We start from the raw sequence: 24,272 nt of genomic DNA, 5'->3' as shown, positions 1-24,272 counted from the left end.
TGTTTTAAGTGGTTAGTTTACTACCTGCAAAACTACAACCGTGTTGTGAACTCCCACGAGAGTCGCTGGCAGCAGCCACCGTTCAGCGGCAGCTGTTGGCGAGCGGCGCAATCCTGCGGTCCAGGCCAAGCCCGTGACTGCGGCAGGTGCTGGTGGGCAGAACGCTGGATCCTCCTCCCTTCGAGGATTGCCGGTAAGCTGAAAGTTCCCACGTGTAACCCAGCGTGCGCTTCCAAACAACCAGGACACAGCGCTGCTATTAGGGAATGCCTTTTTAATATATCGGGCTCATCTGGAACTGCGTGTTTCCACAGGCATGACCTAGCTAGGAAAAGCAAAGGAGTTTGCAGTTATTGCTTCTGTGGTCTTCTATCCCTCCAACCTTGGTATTGTAATAGCATTTTCCATCCCAGGATTCAAATTACTTTACAAATGTTAATTACATCATTCAACTGCCTTAAGGAACAACATGTCTAGTGGTTGAAACACAGGGCTGAAAGTCAGGGGTTCTGAATGCTATTTCTGGCTCTGCATTGACTCACTCTATAATTTTGATTAATTTATTTCTGACTCAGTAACGTTAATAGTCCCATTTACTGATAAATATTCACGCCACAAGTATAATGGCAAATGCTTCCTGAATGATGGAGATGACATATTCATACACCGCTCATCACATTAGCCTGTAATTGTTAGGATTACAAAGCAAGATAGGGACTCTCTAGGCAGGTTTTCCATTCAAGATAGATAAATACCCTATTGTTCTGATTCTAATCTAGAATGTACTGAACAGTACTTGCATGTTAATCAAATTTACCAGCTTTACAATTCAGTTTGGCCCTTCTGCTTATAAACAGACATTCTAATAAATTATTGAAGTTACTGCCGCCTTTTGTCTGTATGCAACTATTTCTATTCCAGTGATACCCATGGAATATCCAGATTCTCCAATTAATAAGATGAAGCATTTGGTCGCAATCACTCAGGGTATTTGTTCAAGGTCGTTAGAATCATTATGGCTGGGAAAGACCTTCCCGATCACTAGGTCCAAACTGTGAAGCCATGGCCACCATCCCGCTCATCATGTCCCCAGGTGCCTCGTCTACACCTTCATCGTCACCGCCAGGGCCGGTGGCTCCACCGCCTCCCCGCACAGCCTGCTCCAATGCTTGGCTACTCTTTCTGGGTAGGATTTTTTCCTAATATCTAAGCTGAATTTCCCCTGGTACAACTTGAGGCCATCTCCCCTTGAAGAAATAACTTTGTTTGAAATACTGCTTTCAAATTTCCGCATTTTAGTATAAAGCCACCTGCCATTAGCACAGAGTAACAGAAGATAAAAGGCCTGTGATGGGGGTGTTCCAGCACGGGGGGTTGTGACAGGAGTGAATACCCGCTTCCTTCTCGTTAACGTCACCAAGGAGCCGCCGGGCCCGCCCGGAGCGCGGACACGGCCCCTCCCCGCGCGGCGCATGCGCACTCGGCCCGCGGCGCCCCGCGCTTCCCGCCGGCCGCGCGGCGCATGCGCAGCGGCGCCGCGAGAACGTGCGCAGGCCCGGGGGGCGCCATGGTGCGCGGGGGGCGGTGCGGCGCGTGCGCGGCGCCGCGAGGAGGCGGGAGGCCGGGCCCGGAGCGGAGTCCGGGCTTGTTGTTGTCGTCCCAGCCCCGCGGCTCCTCGGTCGCCCCTGCCGCTGCTCCGCGCCGCCATGTCCTGCCCTCGGGAGCCGCCGCAGCGCAGCAGCAACAACAACCCGCCGGCCGAGGGGACGCCCGGCGAGACGGGCCTCAACAGTGAGTGCGGCCGGGGGGGGAACGGCCGCCCCGGGCCCGCGACCCCCGGCACCGGCGGGGAGAGGCGCCGCGCGGCCGCCCGGCGGCCGGAGGGGGTCGTGGGGTCGGTCGCGGCCGCCGCGGGGGCCGGAGGGAGAGGCGGGGGAGGCCCGAGGGCGGCGGGCGCCGCCGGCCGGGCCGGGGCAGCCCCCGTTGGGCCGGGGCAGCGGCCCTCGTTGGGCCGGGGCAGCGGCCCCCGTTGGCCCCGGGCGCCGCCGGCCGGGCCGGGGCAGCCGCCAGGGCAGGGCTGTTCGCGGCTCAGCCGAGTTGAGTGCGCGGCTGCTGTTACAGCAAAGACGGGGACACGACGGGGCAGGGGGAGGAGCGCCACTGTGGGAATGAGTTTGTTCCGCGGCCCAGTCGATACCACTGACGCGAGCTGTTTTCCTCTAGATCCGGCGTCTCTGTCAGCGGCTCCGCTGCATCCTTTTGTTCCCGGGATAACGCTAGCATGGCACATACGCGGTTTTTACACAGGCCCTGGTAGTTATTGGGCTGCTCCCATGTTTTAGACAGCTCTTGGAATGCGTGTTTTCGTTTGTTTTTAAGTACCGAGGATATTGCAGTTGAAGAAGTGAATAAAATGTATTCATGATTAAGTATCAGCTTCATGGTTTGCAACGAAGTTAAGCCGATGACCAGATATATTGGCTAGTTGATCTCCTGTGGCTGAATGGGAAGCGTATTAAGGAAGAACAAACCATATTTGCTTCATAAGACAACTGTTGTGTTATGGCAGCCCTGTGTCTTATGATAGCTGTGGAAGTTTACAGCAGTGTGTGCCCCGGGTCAAACAGGTATCTTTAGCAAACTGTTCAGGGGTGTTGGCATATTTAAATAACAGTTATAATGTGTTACATTTGGAGCATGGTTAGTGCCTAGCTTGGTGCCTTGTGTTTAGCTTGTAAATTGTAATCTTTGAGGCTTCTCTTCTCTTTTGGTATTTTGTTTGTTTTCCTTTGGGACGTTAACTTGCTCTGTGGGAGATGTTAATCTGCTCTAAGACAGGAGCAGCAAGAGGTGAGTGCGCTGTGAGCCCGTGCTCTGTGTCTGCCCACACAGATCTTGCTGCCCGGTCAGCGCACGAAGGCTTAGCAAAATCAGCGCGATCACTGCGGGCAGTGAGCACGAGGTATGCGAGGAAATGTGGGGCCGCCTGTGCTCTGTGAACCAAGTGAGCGCAACCGGCCGGCCCCGTCGAGGCTTAGTGCTGCTTTCAGATGTCCAGCCGCTGCACAATGCTTTGGCGTTGTAGCTGTGTTTTCTGCCATCAGACAAGCGTGTCCGTGAGCCTTTTCAGCCTAATGAGTTTAGACACGTACTCAGTCTGTTTTGAGTGTAATCTGTGCGTGTTGAAGGCTTTCATTCAAAGTTCGTTTTGCCCTTAAATCAGAGGTGGGAAAAACTGGGAATGAAACTGGTAACTTAACTAGTTCACACAAAAAAGGCTCGCTTTGTTTGGGAATCTCTACTGTTCCCTGCATTTGAATTAGTATAAAATTCTGTTACAGAAAAGAAGAAATCCCCTCCACACACACCATGTGAAAACCCCTGTATCATGAGAAATCTTCTAAATAATGATTTGTTGTTGGCACTTGAACAGTTGCCCTCCCCCCATAAATATAATAATGTTATGGGTCATTGTAAAAGTGATATTTCTTAGCTTATTCAGGTTTATCACTAGCTTGTGAAAAATTAAAATATTTTTTCTAAGGCATTATTGAAGTTTCTTCAAAATTATTAAAATGAAAAAACCATGAGAAATGATTTAACTAATCTATTAACTACAGATAGAGTCAACATTTTGCCCTAGAATATGTGAAAAACTAATGATTTTTGAGAAAAATAGAATTTCTCCCATAGTAAACCTTCGTCAGCTGGGAAGAGATCTTCTAAACAGGGTGTCTGAAAGTTAAGGTTTGTGGCTCTTCCTCAGAGTGTGTGGCTGCTGGTGCTACATGTTTTAGCTTGATGTCGGGTTGAATTTGTGCTTCCTTGAATGTATTTTGACTCATTAGAAGTGAGGTCAGATGGAGAACGTGCTGCTTGTCATGTAAGCTGCTGCTTGACTTGTTGGGACTCATCGTTGCAGTGTAATTTGACTGTTCTTACTACAGCCATTAACACCATTTAGATAAATGGCAAGTTTTGAGACAAGAATGAGGTTTTTTTATGGAATGTATTTGTGCATGGACTTCACTGCAGGCCCATTTAGTAGCTACCGGTTCAGATAGTTCTTCAGTGGTGTTTTCTCCGGCTGTATTACAGGAAACAGTTTCTGTTGCATGTGTGTATTTGCCTTCTCTTCTTTCAAGTTATTTGCCATTTAACTGTGTGGAGTTTTTGTTGTTTTGGATTTTTTTGTTGATTTAATGCTTTTTAATGCTATAGGTCTCTGCAGATCTCAAGCATTATATTCTCTGTGCAGACACACTCTGCCCCAAAATGGTTATCGGGAGCCTGTAGCTCTCCGGTCAGACTGTCTGCAGTTGCCACATCTTTTCTGCAGGTGTGGTGTCTGCTGAAAAGCTGTTGCTACAAGGCAAACTGATGCTCCTGACTTATTTTTTTGCAATGTGGCCTTTTTTTTTTTTTTTAATCTTGAAATACAGAAACAACTGATGATCATAAATCTGTAATAGTATTGTCTGTGTTCCACACTGAGCAAAGGCTGCGTTTTCAGTTAACCCTTCATTACCTGAGAAGCCCAGTGACCAGTGCAGAGCTGGTGCACGTCTTGTGATTGTGGACAAGAGCTCTGTACCCACCTCACATTCCTCGTTCGTGCCGAGCTATAAATCACCATGAATCCTAAGAGTGAGTCTTATGCTTCCATGGTCACCGGCATAGTGGTATAGCTAACAATTGGTGGTAAGGTTAAGCTCTTTCTACTTCATAAAAATCAAGCTGAAAATAGGTCATCTTGATACGTATATGCCTTTCTATGTTGCTGGTTAAGAATTCCCAGAGCAAAAACTTTCCTCCAAAAATAGGCAGAGATACAGGTAGCTTAAGATGCATCCGAGACGTCAATAACTCTGTGTTTCATTATTTTTTTGCGACATTCTAATAGTTTTTTTCTGTTTATTGCTAAATCTTTTAATGAGCTATTTGAAAGCGTGGGTGCATTAAATATAAGGTTTCTTTAAAAAGTGGACGTTGCGATTGAAGACGTCATAGCAGAAACAAAAATGTTTGACAAAATGGAAATTCGTAAGGTCCTAACTGCAGCACTTTCTTACCTGGAACTTAAGGAAACAGTTAAATGCTGGTGTTTCATAACATGGAAAAATGCAGTGTAAACTTCAGTTTATAAGCGCAATAACTGTAAAAGGCAATCTCAACTGCTGCCATTTCAGGCAAACAGGTATGCTCTGATAAACCAGCTGTGTGCTCAACTGGTGCTTGTTGTATATCTTAATGAGAATGCTGGCATCACAGTTGGATAGGGAGTATGTTTAAATAACTAGAGCAAATAGAAGGGTAGAGATCTGAGGGCATTCAAGCTTTTGATAATTGGAGTATGACCCACTTATGAAGTTTATGATGGGTAGGTGGCAGATGGCACTGAATGGAGATGGTTGTTAGAGGGACAGGGCAAAGCAAGCTGAATGAGGCCAGCTAATGAGAATGGCAGGGTGCCTGACGAGCATGAAAGCCAGAGGCTGCCTTAAAGATCGTGGCCTTGGGAAAGGGAGGGAAGAAAAATGGCCTGTGTAAAACTGAAGGTGAGGAAATTGTGTGGGCAGAGGGTTAAGGAATGAAAATTTAGTTTCACAAAGGAATGTAGAACAGGGAAGCAGAATGATTAATGTAATTGAGTGATACAGAGAGCTGAACCTTCAAACTACAGAGAGAAGTTTATTAAAGCATTCTTACGGCATTGAAGTGCCCCCTTCTCCTCAAGGACTGACTAGTCCAGAGGTAAATAGTAGCATAACTTTTTGGGAGGTTGTTGTTGATGAAACAGGAAGGAACACAGCACCCTTGTCTTCACTGTTGGAGTCTTGTTTTTTTCTCAGCGGCAGTGTATGTTATCTGAATTCACCATATTCATGTTTTTTTTTCCTGTGTGTAATTGATAAACCTAGGTTTTGGTTTCACTGCTTTTAATGAAATGACATCTGGCTGGCCCCACAGGTTCCTGGGTGGAGTTGCAAATGAACGGCAATGGCAACGGCAACAGCAACGATAACGGCAACGGGAAAAATGGGGGTCTGGAGCACGTCCCTTCATCCTCCTCCATCCATAATGGAGACATGGAAAAAATTCTTCTGGATGCCCAGCACGAATCAGGACAGAGCAGTTCGAGAGGCAGTTCCCACTGTGACAGGTAAGGAAATACTTGCTGCCCTAAATGTAAGTTCTCATCACTTCCGTCCTGTAGACCTTAATGAAAGGATAGTGTTTTTGCACTGGCTTATGCTTGTTGTGCCCTGGTATTTGGAATACTAGATGTGTCATGATAATTATCAAATAAGTACATTAACTTGAGGCCTGTTCCAAAAAAACTGCTGTATTTTTCTTATATCAGATGCAATTTAAAATTAGCTACTGCTAATTGAAGGTAGTAGGTGCAGACTGTTTGAAAATGGTCCAAACAAGTATTTCAAATAGATATTAAAAAAACATTTATTTTCTACCACAATAACCATTCTTTGTGGTTAAGAAACTGACTGTTGTTAAAGTGCTTTCCAGTTCTACCAGAAATGTTAGTTACACGGCTGTACAGTTATTTATTTTTACTACTATAAGGATTTTCTTTTCCCCATTCCCATCCACATTGTAATTGAATAAAGGCATTCCATTTTTTTTTTTTTCCCCCCCCACTGAATTTTTAGGCTGTTATCCTTTTGGTGTTGTTTTTTTTTTTATAGTTGAAGTAACATATAAGAAAGGGAAGGTTTTTGGACATTTTATAGAATCTTTATAAAGTTTCTGGTGTACTTTCGTATACTTTTCTAAAAATTCTAAACCATTAAGTTCCTTTTAAGTATGCTTTGAATTATTTCTAAAATATGTATTTATGAAAGCTGAAATCAAGTTAAAAAGATGTCCTCAGTATTTTGATGAATGAGATTAGCATTGCCGCATTTTACAGCATTTTGCCTTGTCCCTGATTTACATTCTCTAGGATTGTTTCATAATAATGCTTCTGTAGTTGACAGATAGTAGTATGAGAACAATGACATAATTATTATTTCTTCAGCCCTTCGCCTCAAGAAGATGGACAGATAACGTTTGATGTGGAAATGCACACAAGTAAAGACAGTAGTTCTCAGGTACTTTCTTAATCTTTAAAAGTCATTAGCTTTTTAATGTACATAGTGCACGTAGATAGTAGTACTTGAGTGGTACAGGAAGCTCTGTTATGTACAAAAGGTTTTAAAGGTTATGTATTTTACATGTCAAAATAAATTAAATATATTAACTTATTGCATCCAGCAAGTTGGATTTTTTTTTCCATTTTGAGACTGTAGTCTGTGATGTTACCTGCAATACAAGCCCCCCGAAAAAATCTAAATCTTGTTTGTTCAAGATTTGAAGGTTTTATTTAGCCATTTGGATAAGGGTGTTTACTTATCTTGTAGTTTGTTCTTGCAGGGTTTTTTTACTCAGTCGTTTTGATTAGAAATGTATATAATACTACTTTGTAAAAAGGTATAGTAAATCATGTAATTTTTTGTGCACTTAAGGTTATGTCAGTTTAAATTTTATTCAAATCTAGAACAGTTATTTTTAACAAGCAGGCAGGGATGCTTTCTATTATTTCAAATTTGACTTTTAGACACAACTTTGGACTAAGGAAGAATGAGGCTCCATCTCTAAACTTGATAAATTCTGTGTTCGCTATTTCAGGTTGTTTTTGTCAAACCTGTTTTGCTTTTGAAACATAAATATTTCTGCATGAGAGAAGGGTGTTCAATTTATTATTTTGTGGATAATCAGCTCACGTGATTGTGAGTAATCTCAACAATACAAACTGAGAGAAGACTAATGCTGAACACTTAGCTTGATCATTTAATGGAATTTGCTGTCTTTGGCAATATAAATAGAAAGGAATTCTGAAAGTATAAAACCTTGCATTTAATTTTGTGAAAGAATTGGCGCAGCAGGAGGACTGTTGCCTTCCTGCCTTTCAGGGAGCTGTAACAGTGTGAATGGAGTCTTTTGTGGCCTTTGGTTGGGTTTGCCTTCTCCCTTTTCTGATTGTTCTCTTTGATTACCTCAGTTACTGCAACTGATAGCTCCCACTTCAGTGATTTGAGTGATACAGTTTTATTTTGCTAAAGATGACTAAGGAAATTGTTTTACCTTTCTAGGATGAATTTTGCTTCTGTGCTGATGCCATTTCATGTTAGCTAAAGAAATGGCATTCGTCGTAGCTATCTTTTCCCCGTGTGTTATTGCATCAAATTTTGCACATAATGATGTAACTTGAAATCCTTGGGTGAAAACAATTATACAGAATACTTACCTTTTGCCTAATGCATCTGGAACCCATGCAGTAGAGACTTCTAGTTTCCAGTAATATTTGTTTTAAATGTTGTAATAATTCCTTAAAAAAGAGCACCAATTTTGAAACATTTTTTATATATTTGAATGGTTTTCTGTGTTCTTTTCCACATGTTCTACTGTTTAAATCAAATACAAACAAAAAAAAGGTTTGATTAGCTGATTAATTGTTCTAAAGCTTGTGCTGTCTATATTTACAGTCTGAAGAGGAAGCAGTGGAAGGAGAGAAAGAGTTGGAAATTTTGAAGAAAACTGCTGACTGGGTATCAGACTGGTCGAGTAGGCCTGAAAACATTCCTCCCAAGTGAGTTAAACTTTTTATTAACAAATATTCCTTTTCTATGAAAGAAGAATCATAAGTCACATCTCAGAAAAAAAGTACATAGCGTTTATGTGGGGAGTCAGTAAAAAAAATAAACATACTTGAGTATAAAAATCTTAACAGCTTCAGAATTAACTTTTTATGGAAATTGATAAAATCCACAGCAGGCTGATTACATGGTTATTTTACAAAATTCTAATTCTTGGGAGAGCTGGGTACTTAGAGCTAGGATTCGCGGGATTTAGTCTTGGCTTATTGAATGGAATAGTTTTAAGCAAGTCTTCTAAATTCTCCCTACCTTTTTTTCTTTCTATGTAAAATTTCTAATGTTCATCCACGGAAAGGGAATCATTGAGATCCTTGAATGCAAAGCATTTTTATTAAAGTAGAGGATGCCGTCTGTATCTGGCAGACTTCTGTATCTCTGTTTGGAACAAAAAAATGAGGCTCTTGCTAACAAATCACATCCTGAAATTCCCTCTCTTGGACCTACCTCTCTCTTCAGCTACTGCTCCCTTTGTGTCTATACTGTCTGTGTAAGTGGCCTCTCCACAATACTTATTATTATTCCCTTGGATCCCTTGCTCTGTGTAAGGGGTCTCCTCCTTTGTTCTCAAGTTCTGTGCACTAAAAAAAAAAATCCTACAGATCTATGCATTTGAGTGGAATATAAAGCACAGAAACAAACAAAAAACTTCCTAATTTTTTCCCTCTCCCCCTCTTCTTTCAGGGAATTTCATTTCAGACATCCTAAACGTTCAGTGTCTTTAAGTATGAGAAAAAGTGGAGCAATGAAAAAAGGTGGCATTTTCTCTGCAGAGTTTCTTAAAGTTTTCATTCCATCTCTGTTCATATCTCATGTTTTGGCTTTGGGACTAGGGTAAGTATTAATCTAATACTTGCTTCAAATTTTGCTTCTAACTGCTTTCCCATTTTACTAGTTTTTCAGGTACTTATTGAGAAAGGCTTTACAAAGAATAACATTATTATTTTTATACCTTGCTGAAACTAGATAGATTTTTTTTATTTCAGGAAAGCTTTGCAGCGGTTTATTATACAGCTGTTAGTATGCTTTATTCCTGGAGAGATTCAAGTTTCTTGCACTGAAAATGCATAGATTATCACAAATTTGCAAGTAAAGTTTGTGATTTTTAACACAAACCATTTACTTATCTGAGCGTTTTACTTAAACCCTTCATAGGAAAAGTAAGAATAAAATAGGTGGGAAAACTACTGTAAATTTTACTAGCTGTTACAGGAACGCTTTGTGCAGCTGTTAGCTCTGAAGTCCTGTTTGTATGGCACGAACTCTGTAATTTTCAGTGTCTAATGCTGCAATTGTGTGACATTACTGAAAACTTTGAAAGCTTAGAGTACATAATGTATAATACTGTATTTATTGGTGAGATCAGCTACCATTGTGCTCAGCAGCGTTTTCGGCGCCTGTCTATCTGATGTAATCTCTGAATTTGCTTAGATTCTTGCATTGCGTTTATCCATCTTATGTTCTTTTATGATGATGGCAAAGATATGTACTCGTAAGTGTGTTTTTATTTAACTTCATATTCTTGAGTTCCTGGAGTATAATTCAAGGGTCATTTTATGTTCTTGTAAACTACTGACTAAATTTGTAGGATGGAATATGTGTAAGTCTCGGAAGACATTCGTACTACAGCAAAATTGTATATTTCTGCAGTGAATGAAATCTTGCTTAGATTTATTTGTTAGAGGTCAGCATTTGTTTAGGTCCACAACGCTCACTGTTTTAAAGTTCCCTTCATTTATAGGCAGCACTTTGTTTTAACGTAACACTCAGAGTTGCTCAGCTTTCAACAGCTCCAGTACCACTTAGCCGACAGTCAGAACAAGAGAGCTTTTGGCCTGGGGTTTTCGAAGGAGCTTGGCCTGGTAGAAGTGCCCTTACTGGGCACTGATAACGTCTCTATCTTCTAGGCTCTTCTGAAAATCTTACTCTTTCAGTAATTTTGTGTGAGAATTGAAATCCTCTGGAAGATTCTCATCAAACAAACTTATGTGAAGAACAAATTAGAGTAGCTGAGTGCATGAGGACTGTTTCAAAAGCAGGGAGTACTTCTGTGGAACACGATATGCCTTATACTTTTTTATTTCAGCATCTACATTGGAAAACGACTGACCACTCCTTCAGCCAGCACTTATTGAAAGATGGAGTGCAAAACCTGGAAATCCACGTGACCTGTGAAGGTGTTACTGTCTCATTTAGTACATTTGACTTGAGACCATTTTAAGCATGACCCTGACTTCACCCTTTCTTTACATATCCAGGTTTTTGCTAACTCTTGGAATTCAGTATTGTGTTGGAACTCTGTTGAGGTGTTTCGCTATCCACCTTCTTTCCCTTTCTTCTCCCATTCCTCTGCCTCTTGGCCTGCAAGACACGTCAGAGTTGCCGAACAGAGTTTACAACTGTCTATATGTTGCAAGGGCTTCTCTCAATGCAAAATGCCACCAGCAAATTTTAATTTTATCTGTGATGCTGTTGCCTCCTTAGTGCAACCTGACTTAAATTTCAATTGTGCATGGTATAAATGTTGACTGTGTTATAGTGATGAAATTAACAATCTCTTCAGAAGATAATTATTATTGATTGGGGCAAAACTTTTTTTTTTTGAGAAACAAGCTCGTTGTAAACTGAGAAATCACTGTCAATAAAAAAAAAAAAAGAATTTTAAATTAGCTTTTGGGGGAATTCGCTTAATCCCTTATACTGGTTAGCACCATTTAATTTGCAGGAGGCAAAGACTGCATACATTTTAAAATAGAATAACTAAACCCATCAGCATATTTTAGTACTAGGTAATTGCTGTAACCTTTTTTTTTTTTTTTTTCCTATGAAGTCAGCTTCTTATTCCTTGTAGGAAAACCTGTCTGATGCCTAGAAAATATTAGAAATATTGCATTGTTTGCATGTGAAGAAGCTTTTATTTTCCTTACCTTTTTCTTAATGGGAAATTTCACATATAAAATTTCCCTCCTAAAAGTAGTTTTAAATTAAGGAAAAAAACAACAGCTCTAGGTGTAGTTAGACTCTGTATAAAAGGATGTGATTCTGTTTGTTGTGAAACCATTTTAGAATTATGAAGATGTGGCAGGTTCAGAAGTTAAAGCTTTTGACTTATCTTTAAGGGGGACAATCTTGCAGGTGCATAAAGACTCAGAAGTTGCAAAGCTCTGAAATGTCTTCTGCAAAAGAGTTTTCAATATTCCTATTTCTCATTGTTTACTGTACAGTCCCCTTTGGGGATGTTTGGAATCGAAGGTCATTCGTGATGTCTCATGTTAGGTAGAATTTTCACTAATGTCGTTGAACTTTCATCTTAGGGAACATTCAGCCTTGTCCTCCTTCAGTGACACTTTTTTCAAAATGTGAAGCTTTAGTACCAAATTGTTACAAAGCATTGGGACATACATGTCCTTAAGGTTTTATCGGATTTCAGAACATGTAGCATGACTCTGAAGGACAGAATACTCTGTTTTTTATATACATATAAATATATAAAAAATATAGACTTTAATACTAAGTATTTAGGGAACCAATGCTAATTTTAAAGCTAGCAAAAATCTCATTTAAGTAAAAACTTTAGTGGGCTGACTCACCAAAAATGTTAAGAAAATGTGGTCGGCCAGTTTGGAAGAAACAGCTACCTATAATTGTTTGCTTGCATCAGAACTTACCGAGTTGATTATTTGATGGAACAGTGATTGCTAGAAGCAGTTGATGCATAGAGACTATAAATCCCAGTTGAGGTTTGGTTTAAAAGAGCTCCCAGGAAGTAAAGTTAAGTGTAAATGCACTGCTGGTCTGTATTTATTTATATTCTCTGCTTCTGGCTGCTGCTGGAGAATGCTTTCAGGGCGAAAGGGCAGTCTAACAATCCTGTTGACGCCTGCTTTTTTCTTCGAGTTGCGCACAGAGGTGGCACTTGAGTTGCCCACGACCGCTGTTAGTTTCCAGCGTGGATATTGGGCTTCACCCAGAGGTGGGGAAGGGAAGGGGGAAGTGGTGAAGGGGGTTTTAGATTGTACCAAACACATCATTTTAGAGTTTAGTAAATTGAGGGGATGGGTGAAGGGCTGAAATGCTTTCAGTTCCAATTACAGCACCTTGTTTTGTATGGAATTTGGAATAGCAAAGAAGCAGATTTATACGAAGTAGGGAGTACTTTCATTAAAATAAAAATAAGTAAATAAAAATATTACCTCTTTGTAAATTAAAAGGTAATTCATCTACGGAATATCAGATAAATAATTTTACAGACTATTGATTACGTATCAACACAGCTTATATGATAGTTGAAGGAGCCATGAAGAAAAAAATTGTGAAAACCACAGCTGAGCAATGGATACATGATCACTGTAACACTTGCTATGATACAATGCAGTATTTATTGACACCCTGCTATAGGCTTTGGATGGAAGTCTGCAACTTCTAGTTTTACAATGAGCAGAGACAGATGGTTGTATAATTTGAAAAGGGGTTTCAACTATTGAGAGTTGAAGTTTTAAGACAAATGTTGTTTAAAAAAAGCTTTATAACTGTTTACAGTTTGGGGGGAAAAAAAGAAAAAACAAAAACAAAAAAACCCACAAGTTTCATTGTTCTTATTTTCAGTGAAAACTGGCCTAAAATATTTGTAAATAGGATCAAGAAAAAAATGCATAAACTCGCACATTAAAAATGCAGCAAGCTACCTTAACTGCAGTGAAACCATACTTACTGTTTTAAAAAGTGAAAGCTGAAGATTGTTTAAAATTCAGTTTTTTAAATTGACACTTGTTGAACTATTGGAGTTAACTGAGCCAAAGTGATTATGCATTCTTCATAGATTAGTTAGCACTTTGTAACATTATATACAGTTTACAGTACATGTATAAGTTGTAGCTTTTAAACATTTTGTGCCATTAAAGCTCTCACAAAACTGGTTGTCCGAACTTACTTCATGCTGCGCCTCTTTTTCTCTTACCTTCCCCCCAACAGGAATGGTTTGTATAATGCTTTGTAAAACCTCTCGCTTGCTGCCTAAATGAACTCTGATCTTGACACTTTTAGGTATTATATTATTATAATATAAACAGTAATATTTATATTATTATAATATATTTCTTGAGTGACTTGGGATCCTCAGCTGCTTGTCCTGAAGCACTTCAGAAGTATTTCCCTTGTCAGCAGGGACAAGGGAACCCCCTCTGTTTCTTCCCAGCATCTTCTCAAGGAAGATTTGTTAATTTAATATCATGGTATATTAAATACAAAGCAGAACTGCTGAGTTTGTGTTTAACAGATCAGTTGTTTTTCCTTGTATTTCTCTTCTGTTTCCTAATAAATTTGCAGATTGAAGAATAAGGCATGTAATCCGTAGTTGTTAATCTCCCTGCGTATTAAAGAGCACTTTATTTCTAAGAGTACTATGGTAATGGAGGACTGAGAAACTCATCTTGTCTGCTATAAATTGAGTGTGATCTTTCTGATGTCCTAATTTTAGTTTTCTAGTGATTTTTGTATACTTTGTATGTTTAAATCCAGAATATATTTTTGAAAGGTATTTTTTTCAGAGGTACAAAGCTTAAGTTGTATTTTCAAAAAGTTTAATATTTAGGGCTTGCAGTGAAATTTGGTCTTGAAGTCAAATGCTTTTGGATTATCAGTATTTTGAAATTGCTCCTCAGAGCAGGTTGTTTTGCTCGGTGCTCGTCTCCAGCTAACTGAGCTAGAAGGACACCTGGGTTTAGTAGGTGTTGGAGGGAAACGAGTGCTCGTCGCACACTTCAAAGCTTTCGGTTACTTACAGTGCGGTGTTTTGCAGAAGATCGAATGCTGTTTGAATAATGCAAGGATACTGCTGCTTATGCAATAACATGATTGTGTGCTAATATTTTGGTTGGTGTTTCAGTGGTGCCACTTTCTTTTGCAACATGTATGTGTATGAAAAAATTGAATTTACTTGGAATTCTGTGCTTTCTGAAAACAGTTCTTCTACATAAGAAGTGTTCCTTACATATATATATAAAAAAAAAATCTGCAAATGAAAACCTGGCTCTGTGTGTCTGTAGGAGCTTTGCCTTGTAAGTGGCTGTGTATGTTGGTCCCGTTGTGTTTTGAGTCTTGTGAACCAGCTGAAATGGCAGGGCGCTTGAGCTACCTGAAACAGCTCCAGGGGTTATTGTTTTCAGGTGGTACAACACAGGCGTGAGTTAACACCACTTTGGAAACAAAACTGTCTCCTTAAGGTGTTCCCGGAGAAAAGCTCCTGCTAGATAAAGGAAATGTCTGCGTGAAAAAGGAGAAGCAGAATCCATCTGTGTCCCTGAGCCGGGCTCTGCCCTGCCGTGTGTGTCGGCTCGGCTGCCGGCGGCTGACTCAGCTGGGCTCTGTCCTAAAGCCTCACTAGTCTCGACATTAGGGGGAGAGTGAGGGGTCGTTTTCCATTAGGCAAAGCCAACATGGCTTTTTGAACTGCTGCCATAAGGCTGAGTGATCTGGAAACCAGCATTTTCTGCTTTCCTAATGCTTCTCTGATAACACTGTGAAGTTTGAAGGAAGAGGGTCTTGTTTTGTATGTGTGTGTTAGGTTTGTTTTTGTTTTGTTTTTTTGCATTGGTACTATTTAATTTGCACTTTGCTGTCTAAAGACAATTTTTAGCAGGCAGTTTGTGTTTCAGGTAAAGAGCTTTGACAGTTCTGACATCTTCAGCTGGAACAACAAAGCAGAAGATCTTGTCTCTTCCTGCAAGTTACTTTCATTGAAAACCTCTTCTGCTCTTCCATTATTCACCTTAAAGCCCCCTGTTCATTCCTTTCGTGCATCTGTTCTCATCCTGCTTCTTGCACTTTGCCCATAGTCTGCAGTCTTTTCTGCTGGCTGCGCCTTTCGTTTCCTTCATTCACTTCTATTTTCATGCTGCTGCTCATTTCTGTTCAGTTAATGTGAGCAAACACCCTCTTTCTGAACGCCTGTCAATTCCGTGCAGCGCTTCAGTCATCAAGACGATCTTGTTTTGTGTTGTAGGGTAATTTCTGGTTCCGCAAGGCCTACAGCGTTTTCAGGTGGGTGTGTGATCAGTTCCACGGCTTCTGTCCTGTGCTGCGTTAGCTGATGTGTAACTGGATCGGGTGAAGCCCACAGGAGCGTTCCAGCCTGCGTCACTCTTGCAGCAGGGTCGTGTCCGTACGCGGAAGGGCAATGCAAGCTTCATATCTAAGCTACCTTGGGAGTCAGCTCCAAACACGGGATCTTCTGGGCTTGTCTGGTAATTCCTCTTGAAGACCTGAAGAAAGTTTTGCAAGGCCCCCGTTCCCTTCCAGTGATGCAGAGGGAAAAATGACAACTCTGTATTTCACACAGAGCCAAGTGGGCAATCAAAAAAGTACCTATTGTCTGCTTGATTCTGCAGCTTGCAGGAGAGTCAGTGAGGACAAAACGGATATTAGGGTTTTTCAGCTTGACCTTGGCCCACTCGGAGCTAACGCCCTGTAGTGTTTGTGTCTGTGCCATGTGTTGGAGCAATGCTCAAATACTTCAGCCATGAGTATGACAAATCAGTTTGTGAACATACTGTTGGGTGCAGTTTAGGTGCTACCGACTTGGGACTGCGGCTGTGCCTGGAGTTCTCAGCACTTCTCTGTCCTCACAGAGAGGGTTTGTGTTCTGTTTCATATGAGAAGTCTGTACCAGCACCAGGAGGCTATACAGACTTGCCGACTTGGATCCACTCAATTCTTATTTCCAAGTGAGAAGTACTTGACAATTACAGCCTCTTTAAAGGCACTGTCTGGCAGGTAGAAGACATCTCTGGGGTTCTGCTTCCTGCTCGTTGTTTTGATAGCTGGCTTCGTCCCATGACGATATTATGTGCCCATTTTTTATTTCTCCCGTTAGCAGGCGGCCGCAGTGAAGCATCTGCAGCACGAAAGCAGCAAGGCCTTGCGAGCCTGGTCGCGGCCCTGCAGCTCACCCGGATCCGAGGCGGGGTTTCTGCTCTGGTCCGCTAAGAATGCGGTCTGGACAAGTGAAAGCAACAGCTATAGCCAGGGAAAGCCAGAACGTTGCAAAGAATTCAAGGCTGTGTCTATTTTCTCACTAGGTTATAGACATGACTGGGCAATCTCTGACTGGAGGTTAATCGCTTTTAACATATTTGGGGTAGAAGAGCAAAGGCCCGTTAGCTGCTATTATTGAATTAAAATGCCCAGTGACTTAGAATCAGAAATGTCTTCCTGCCACTGAAACTGCTGAAGAGAAAGAAAATGTTTTCCAGAACCAGGCAGGAGGCAATTCTTACCGAATCAGCGCCAAGTGCCTAATAGCGAGAGGCAGATTTCTGCTCCGCCGCCCGTCTCGCGCGGCTGCAGACCGAGAGGGAGGAGTGGCCGGAGCAGCAGCCGCAAGCGGGAGCGAGTCCTGGGCGCGCGCCGCGTCCCACAGGCCTGCGGGCTGGCTGAGCGCGGGGGCGCCGCGCACCGGCCCCAATTGGCTGGCGCGGTGGCACCATGCGTGGTGTCACCCCCGGCCCCATCCGCGGCCGCTCCTCCCGCAGCGGCGACGCGCGCGAGTGGCGCACGGGGACGTTACCTTCCGTCTCCTTCCGCTGGAGTGACAGTCGCTTATAAATCATTATTGCTGCGTTTAAGAGGGCAGCGCTAATGTAGAATTAGGAGCAGAGGGAATTGCATTTCAGTAATGCTGCACAAGAGTTATGGGCTTTATGGGTTTTTGAAGAGTAAGCAAAGAGCTGCCAGAAACATTTATGTTGATGAATGCATGAAGAAGAGACAGACAAAGGCAGTACTGGCGAAAGCATCACGTTAATCGTGAGCGCTTGTGAATGTGTAATCCGGTGAGTGTAATGAGAGAGAATCAGGGACAGCGCAATGGATGAGAAATCAGTTCCTCTGTCTCCTGATCCCTCACTCGAGCTCTATGGTCCTGAATCCTGCAGAGCCCGGCAGGAGCCTCCTTCCGCCGTCGCACCGCACCGACACGCACCCCGCAGGCTGCAGCCCTGTGAGCTGGGCTCTTCACTGCCTGCACCTTCTTCTTAGCCATTTACATTCCATTTACCCATACTGCTGAATTTGACCCAGTGTTGTTTAGGTGGCTTAGTGTAACTCTTAAGTTTTGTGGTTTTTTTTTTCTTCATTTGAGCTAAAAATACAAACTGTGGTTTTGTTTTCTAGGATTAATGCTTAAAGGAACAGCCTTTCTCACTGTGTATAGGCAAGTCAGCCTGTATCACTGACTTGCTAATGGCCCCAGGAAAGCGTAGTCTTCCTCAGTCCTCATCTGTTAAAGCGGAAACACTAATCGTGAAAGGTCTCATGACTTAATTTAAAATCCAAGAATTCCTATAAATCTTTGTGTAAAGATCTCAAATGCCAGTACCCTTTTCTGTATTCTCAGCCAATGTAAATGAGTTTAGTGCCAACGATCAGTATGCTGGTCTGTGTTCTTTAACTTACTTTAGTTTGATTAGTGTATGGAATAGATTACATGCTGTGTCTGCCTAAGACAACAGATTCGATGATCTAGGAAGCAATTGCTAAATTTGATGCTCAAATCTGCATGGAATTCGGTGATTTTTGGTGAGTGGTTTATTTTGGGGGGGGGGGGCTTATCTTAATAGACTAATGGGATGATTATTTTTCATCTGAAGTTGCTGGTCTCATGTGTTGGTCTCATTGACCCAGTATGCTGGGTCAATAAGGGCTTTTTCCATTTGTATTTTTGAGCAGCTGATACACTGTAATAAATGTGAGGATTTTGTGTGTTATAACTGGAAGACTTAGTAGGTAACATTTTGTTCAGAAACAATCATACACTGCAAGCAGAGAAAACACAAATCCCAATTTAAATCTGATTTGGTTGTGCATATAGAGAATTATATATTGAGCAGCCGTGGAGAAGGGAGCTGGTGGGGTCTGGATGGTTCCGGAGGGATAAGTGTCTGCGTTTCTGCTTCTTGAACCCAGCTTTGCAGTGAGGATGCGTAACGGTGTGCCTAGGTGTATAGTTCCTATTAAAGCTATTCCCTGTGATAAGGCAGAGTGATTGGCACTGTACAAAGTACCATGAGGGTCGGAATCTCAGAAACTTAAAATCTGCCTGACAGCAGCCCAGGCTTGTGCTGTGCCTCAGCCTCCGCTGGGCCCCGCAGGTTTGGGTGGATGGAGCTGTGTTTGTTACCTGGGAATGCCTGTGTGAAGGAACAGGCAGCTCTTACTCAGCACCCGCGCTGATAAGAGACGCGGGTCAAGTTCCCTGGTACAGACCTCCTTTTGTGGGACTTGAGTGCTGCGCAGGCCTCACGCCAGCCGTGCTCAGAAGGCGCTCGCTGCATCCCCTGCGGCAGACGCGAGGCTCTTCCCTGGCTCTGCAGCGTGGCGCCGGGGGCTGCCCGGGAGCTGCCCGGGGTGGTGCTGCTCGCGCAGCGCCTTGTTACAGAGCACCCCGTTCAGGACGGAGCCTTTGCGCTGGCCTCGGCGGGCTCCAGAGCGGGAGGCCGGGCCGAGGGCTGCTCCTCGGGCCTTGTTGTTCGTGATCCGCGTCGCCCAGCCCGAGCGGGGATTGATGGTGCTCGGGCAGCATCCTGGCACGCTGCTTCCCTGGAGGGCTGCGTGCGGTTGGGTTCTCTGCAGATGCTCTCTGCAGCGCAATTAGTCTAGCAGGTGCCCAGCACTGCAGCTGGTTATTAACTGGCCCCTATCACAGCGATGCAAATGCACAGGATGCTTTGCGAAGAGAGGGATGCAGATTCCCCTGATTACCCCTGAAAAGCCCCCATTTGCCTTTTGTTTGAGGCTTCTGCTCCCTAGCAGTTCAGTGTCTTGCATTGGTTTCATTTCCTCCCCACCCCTTGTGTATTCTGAGAGATAATTAACCTTTCAGCAGCTTGATTAGCCAGAAGATGCAAGAAATCCATTCTAAGCAAGAAATCCATTCTAAGCAAAACAGTATCTTTTTTTTTTTTTTTTTTTTTTTTTTTTTTACTATTATTTCATTTTCTTTAAATCAATGGGCACCAGTGTTTCATCTTGAGACTTTTGGATGTGTGGGTCCTGTCTAACATATAAAGGAAACCCAATAGTCAGCTTTTGACTAGTGCATTACAGAGTGCATTTAAAAAAAAAATCACCTATAACCTAGTCCAAACTAGATGGGGGTTGTGGGTTTTTGTTTGTTTTTCCCTTGGAGTATGGGGGACCCTTCTTTTAGATCAGAGAAAAAGTTTAGAGGTTACACTCTGTTTTACTTCCAGGATAAGTACAAGGAGATTTGGCCCAAGATGAGTAAAATCCATCCATGTTTAAATGGATCTAGCTGTACAAGTAAAGGAGGAGGTACGATCCGTATATATATCACTGCAATCAGTAAGGTGTATAATAGGCTTTAGCCCAAAGATGTTTCTGTAAAGCATGTAAGCACAGCAGGCTGGAAGGTCTTACATTTTGCTCGGTAGGCTGCATTTTTCCTCTCTATAGGTGTTTTTCCTCCCTACCAAAGCAGGGTGAAGTCCTCCCTACGCGCGCTCGTAGCAGCCGTGTCTGTGCTGAGTCGTCGGCTCTGACAGAACATGGATAGACGGATCCTGTGGCGCAGTCCGGTGTGGAAGCGGAGGAGCCGCGCGCGCAGACGGCCTCCCGTGGAAGCGGTGCGGAGCGCCGGGGCGGTTCGCGCAGTCTGCAGCGGGAGGGCTCTGCCTGGGCGCGGGGCCGGGCGCGCGCAGGGCTCTCCTGCCTTCCCTTCGCAGCCCCTTTAAACACAGGGGTGTCTGTGCCCGGCCCTCCCGTCCTGCCTGGGAGGGCAGCAATCACCCGTGTTCCTGGATGACAGAGGAAATCACTGCTCTCTTCAGAGAGCCGCAGCCTTGCTTTGCTTCCATCTCCCTCCCTATCCCATCCAAATCCTTCATTGTCCCTCCCTTACGCAAAAGGGACGTAGAAAAAATCCCAAGATCTAAGCAGTAAATGCTTTTTGCTTTATGTCCTCTCACAAACGCTTTCAATTGACTCCAGTCTGAACAGACTAACAAAATACCTCTAATACAGACAGGAGTATTTCCAATAATTCCATAGGGAAATTCCCTGTTGCACCCTGGCATTCAGGGCAGCCTGTGTCTCCTGACGCAGCTGAGCTCCTTGCAGAGCCGTTGCAGCAGTGGCTGGGTGCGTTGCTGCCGCTCGTGCTTCTCTTCCTGTGTTAGCGAAGCGGCTCAGCGTGGCCGTCGCTCAGGGCTGTCCCCAGCGCTCACGGCTGCCCGCGGCTGAGGCCCCTCGGCTTTGCCTCCCTCTCTGATTGCCGTCTCTGTTTACTGACCCATGTGCAGGTCGTTTGACGCACGGTTTGCTGGAGGCGTGCACACTAATAGTCTGGGCCTCTGCGAAACGTTTCAAGTGGGAATCTTAATTGCTAATTGCTGCAGAAAGCCTTGCTGCAGCCCTCTAGGGTAGTTCTGTAGGAACAGGCACCTGTCCAGTACGTTTCTATCCTGCATCCTCCCTTTAGTATCAGGATCTTGGAGAGCTGTTGGTGAGAATGATGTTGGACATTGGGCTTGGAAGTAAATAGCAAAATATGACCATTGACAGTAGTTCCTTTTCCAGGATGATTTCAAAGCATTTTGTTGATGTGATACCATAGAAGAGAGGAAGATGCTGGATGCAGGAGAAGGTTGGAAGCTTCTCCAGTGGGCTAAGGTAGGAAGAGAGATTGAGTATCCGCTAGGGCCAGCACAGCAGTAAGAGACGGTCTGAGAAAGGACAAAGTAGAAGTTCAGACAGCTGCAGCTCTGTCAGCTGTGGCAAATTTACATATTAAAACAACGTGATAGTCTTGATTAAGACATTAAGTGGCAAGGTGCACAGAGATGTCTTTAAGGGAGAGAAAAAGAAAGTAAGGCCTGGTGGTTACGATGGTGAGTTGAAATGGGGATTCTACCACTGACTTGTTGTGCAATTTGAGGCGAGTGGTTTGCTTGTCCACTTTTCCTTCCCTTCCCGTTTAGCTGATGAGCAGTTTGGTGCAGGCTCACCAAATTAATATCTGACTAGGGGAAGCACCAGCGGTTCAGCAGAGTGCAGCTTTGGCGAAGAGCACAGAGCACAGACGTGTCAGGGCTTTCCGAGCCCGCTCCGCTTCGGAGCAGCGCGGAAGGGCAGCGAGGTGCTTGGAAGCAGCCCGAGCGCCGCCCGGCCTGCCCTGTCCTGGGGGAAAGGTCCCTCTTTGTGTCTAGGGAGCAGCCAGCAAACAGGGATGAGCTGTGGTGCTGGTGGAAATAAAAGGAGGACTCTGGCTAACGTGGTAAGTGCGTAAGAACGATCATAAACTAGGGCTTCTAGGGTAATTGATTAATTACTCATTTTATTGCGCAATGTATTAAGTAGGGTTCAGTGCACTAAAAACTCATTAATCAGGGCAGCTGGGGACAAGTACAATGAACACTAGCGAGTGAATTTTCACAAGGGTTGGAAAGCGCGCTCGCGTATCCGCAGAGCCCCTTTGAACCTCCTGGCTCATCACTTCCTGCAGCCCGGAAGAACCAAACCCCTCCATTGTGGCCTGGTCCTGCTGAGCTGAAGAAATACTGCAGGGAAGAACCTGCGTTTTAGAAGATAAATAAAGCAAGTGTCTATTTATAGTTCACTCTTCAAAATATATGGTCTGTAGGGCGAAGTATTTTCCCGACTACTATCTGAAGAATCACATAAGAACTGCTGGCAGCTTGGGCTGTGTCCTGTGCTGGTGGGGTACAGAGAAGCAGGGACAATGGATACAGGGCTGTGATGAAGGCAAAGTCGGGGACAAATGGGCTGTTTCCTTTTCTTTTTTTTTTCCATTCAGTTAGGAATGACAAGTTAGTTTCCATTCAGTTAGGAATGGTTTAGCTTACACTGCTTCCTAACGTTAAATTACAGCATGGCCAATCGCCCAGATATTGATAGAGTGTGGGGATTTTGCAGATTGCATTCGTTTTGGTGTGTTTTCCTTTTAAGCATTCGGTCAGTTTTACTTGGTTCTGCCAGGATCCCGAAATGCAGCGTTTGCATGAGAGAGGCGTTGTGTGAGGGGGGCTGCCCAGGGCGGGAGGCACAGGAGCGCCGGGATGCCCCAGCTCCAGGTGTCTGGCGCTGCTGCTGGTTGGCGGCAGGGTGAGGACCAGCTCCTCAGGAGACAGGCTGGGGACCTGGCTGTGGTTTCCTGATAAACCCGCTCGCATGGTCTTTGTGGCTAAGCTAATAGTGCCCTGGCTCTTCTGTTGTTTTTGTTATTTTTCACCGACCTAGTGATTTATACAAGGCCTCATGAATGGCACATGTTCTAGTGCATTTTCCCTTGTATTTTTTGATTTCTTAGACCAGCTTTGTCTGCCTCGCTGCCCGAGAGCAGGCATCTTTCAGTAACGGGGAAACGGCAGGAAGGTGGATGTGCGCGAGCGCGCGGTAACCAAGGCAACGGAGCCTCGCTCGAAGCAAGTGCAGACCCCCATTTTGTGCAGAGAACTGCCCAGCAGGGAAAATTGGAGCAGACAAGGTAAGATCTATGGGTGAAGGAAGCCGCCGGAGACGCGATCTGAACCGCCTGCCGGACGGAGTCGCAGCACCGCGACCGGAGGACGTTAGCTGGTGCTTGGGTTGTTCCTCGTGAATGGTTGAAGAGAGCTCATCAAAAAAGGAAAATACAGATCGTGAGGAAAGCCTTTATGTAAAACTGAAAGCAGCTACACACAGGGTCTGCTTTTATTTACGTTGTATGACTTTATGGGAGAATTCAGACTGTGACTATAGCAATAAAGGGCAAAAGCTTAGCCCAAAAACTTCACTGAATCAAAATTTCCTACAAGACCTCATTTTAATTACTTGATCTCACATGGGGATAAATGGGAGGGAGACACCAGGGACCACTTTAAGCCATTTTTGTATTCTTACTATCTGTTAAAGGCCTAGGGAAAAACAAATATTAAGACTACTTCGATTTACATTTGTAATGTAACGTTCTTTGCTTCGACATGTCCCCCCCGTTTCCTGGTCAGTGCTGAGGTTGTGCTGTTGGTGCTTTGGGAGGATGCCGTGGGGCGCTCCGCGGCTGCACCCGCACTGCGGTGCCGGCGCCGCAGGGGCCCCAGCTCTGTGCCGCAGTCGGTCCTTCTGGTTCCGCGTTCCCCAGGGCTCCCCAGGGTTTCTCTCTGGCCAGTTTGGATGTGCAAAGAGATGAGCTGGGTTTGGCTAAACCCCTGTGTAAACCTTGATCCCTAGAGCTGAACCAACGATACTGTGTGTGTGCCAGATGAGCCACATCCCAGGCTCGTGCTGAGGCCTTTGGTTTTGCGGAGCCCCTTTGCAGGGGCCGGCGCTGCCGTGCGCGTCCCCGCCGGGACGTGGCCCCGGGACACGGCGTCCCCAGCGCCCGCGGAGCGGGACCGGCCTTTCCGCTGGGCGGCTGCCAGTCCTGCCCCGCCGCGTCCCTCAGAGGGTGGGGGTTGTTTCCCAGTTCCTGCAGGGCCTCATTTCAGGGCTGCTTAAATTGTCGAAGTTCAAACTCGGTAACCTACAGCAAGCATTATACATATACAT

The 24,272-nt window shown here is 44.1% G+C and overlaps 1 protein-coding gene across 1 annotated transcript; it reads left to right on the top strand.

Annotated features, from left to right (window-relative positions):
* Positions 1 to 1,621: 1,621 nt before the first annotated feature.
* BNIP3L (BCL2 interacting protein 3 like) lies at positions 1,622 to 12,187 on the top strand. Its single transcript, XM_088521419.1, has 6 exons — positions 1,622 to 1,791; positions 5,971 to 6,163; positions 7,040 to 7,112; positions 8,547 to 8,650; positions 9,399 to 9,548; positions 10,801 to 12,187. Exons 1-6 carry the CDS (start codon positions 1,707 to 1,709, stop codon positions 10,847 to 10,849), a joined length of 654 nt encoding a protein of 217 aa, XP_088377545.1. The 5' UTR covers positions 1,622 to 1,706; the 3' UTR covers positions 10,850 to 12,187.
* The last annotated feature ends 12,085 nt before the right edge of the window (positions 12,188 to 24,272 follow it).

This window comes from Tinamus guttatus, unplaced genomic scaffold (assembly GCF_059628265.1).
Source record: "Tinamus guttatus ecotype Peru unplaced genomic scaffold, ASM5962826v1 Tinamus_guttatus_pri_ptg000123l, whole genome shotgun sequence".
Lineage (NCBI taxonomy): Eukaryota > Metazoa > Chordata > Aves > Tinamiformes > Tinamidae > Tinamus > Tinamus guttatus.
This window is presented reverse-complemented; position numbering and strand designations above follow the sequence as displayed.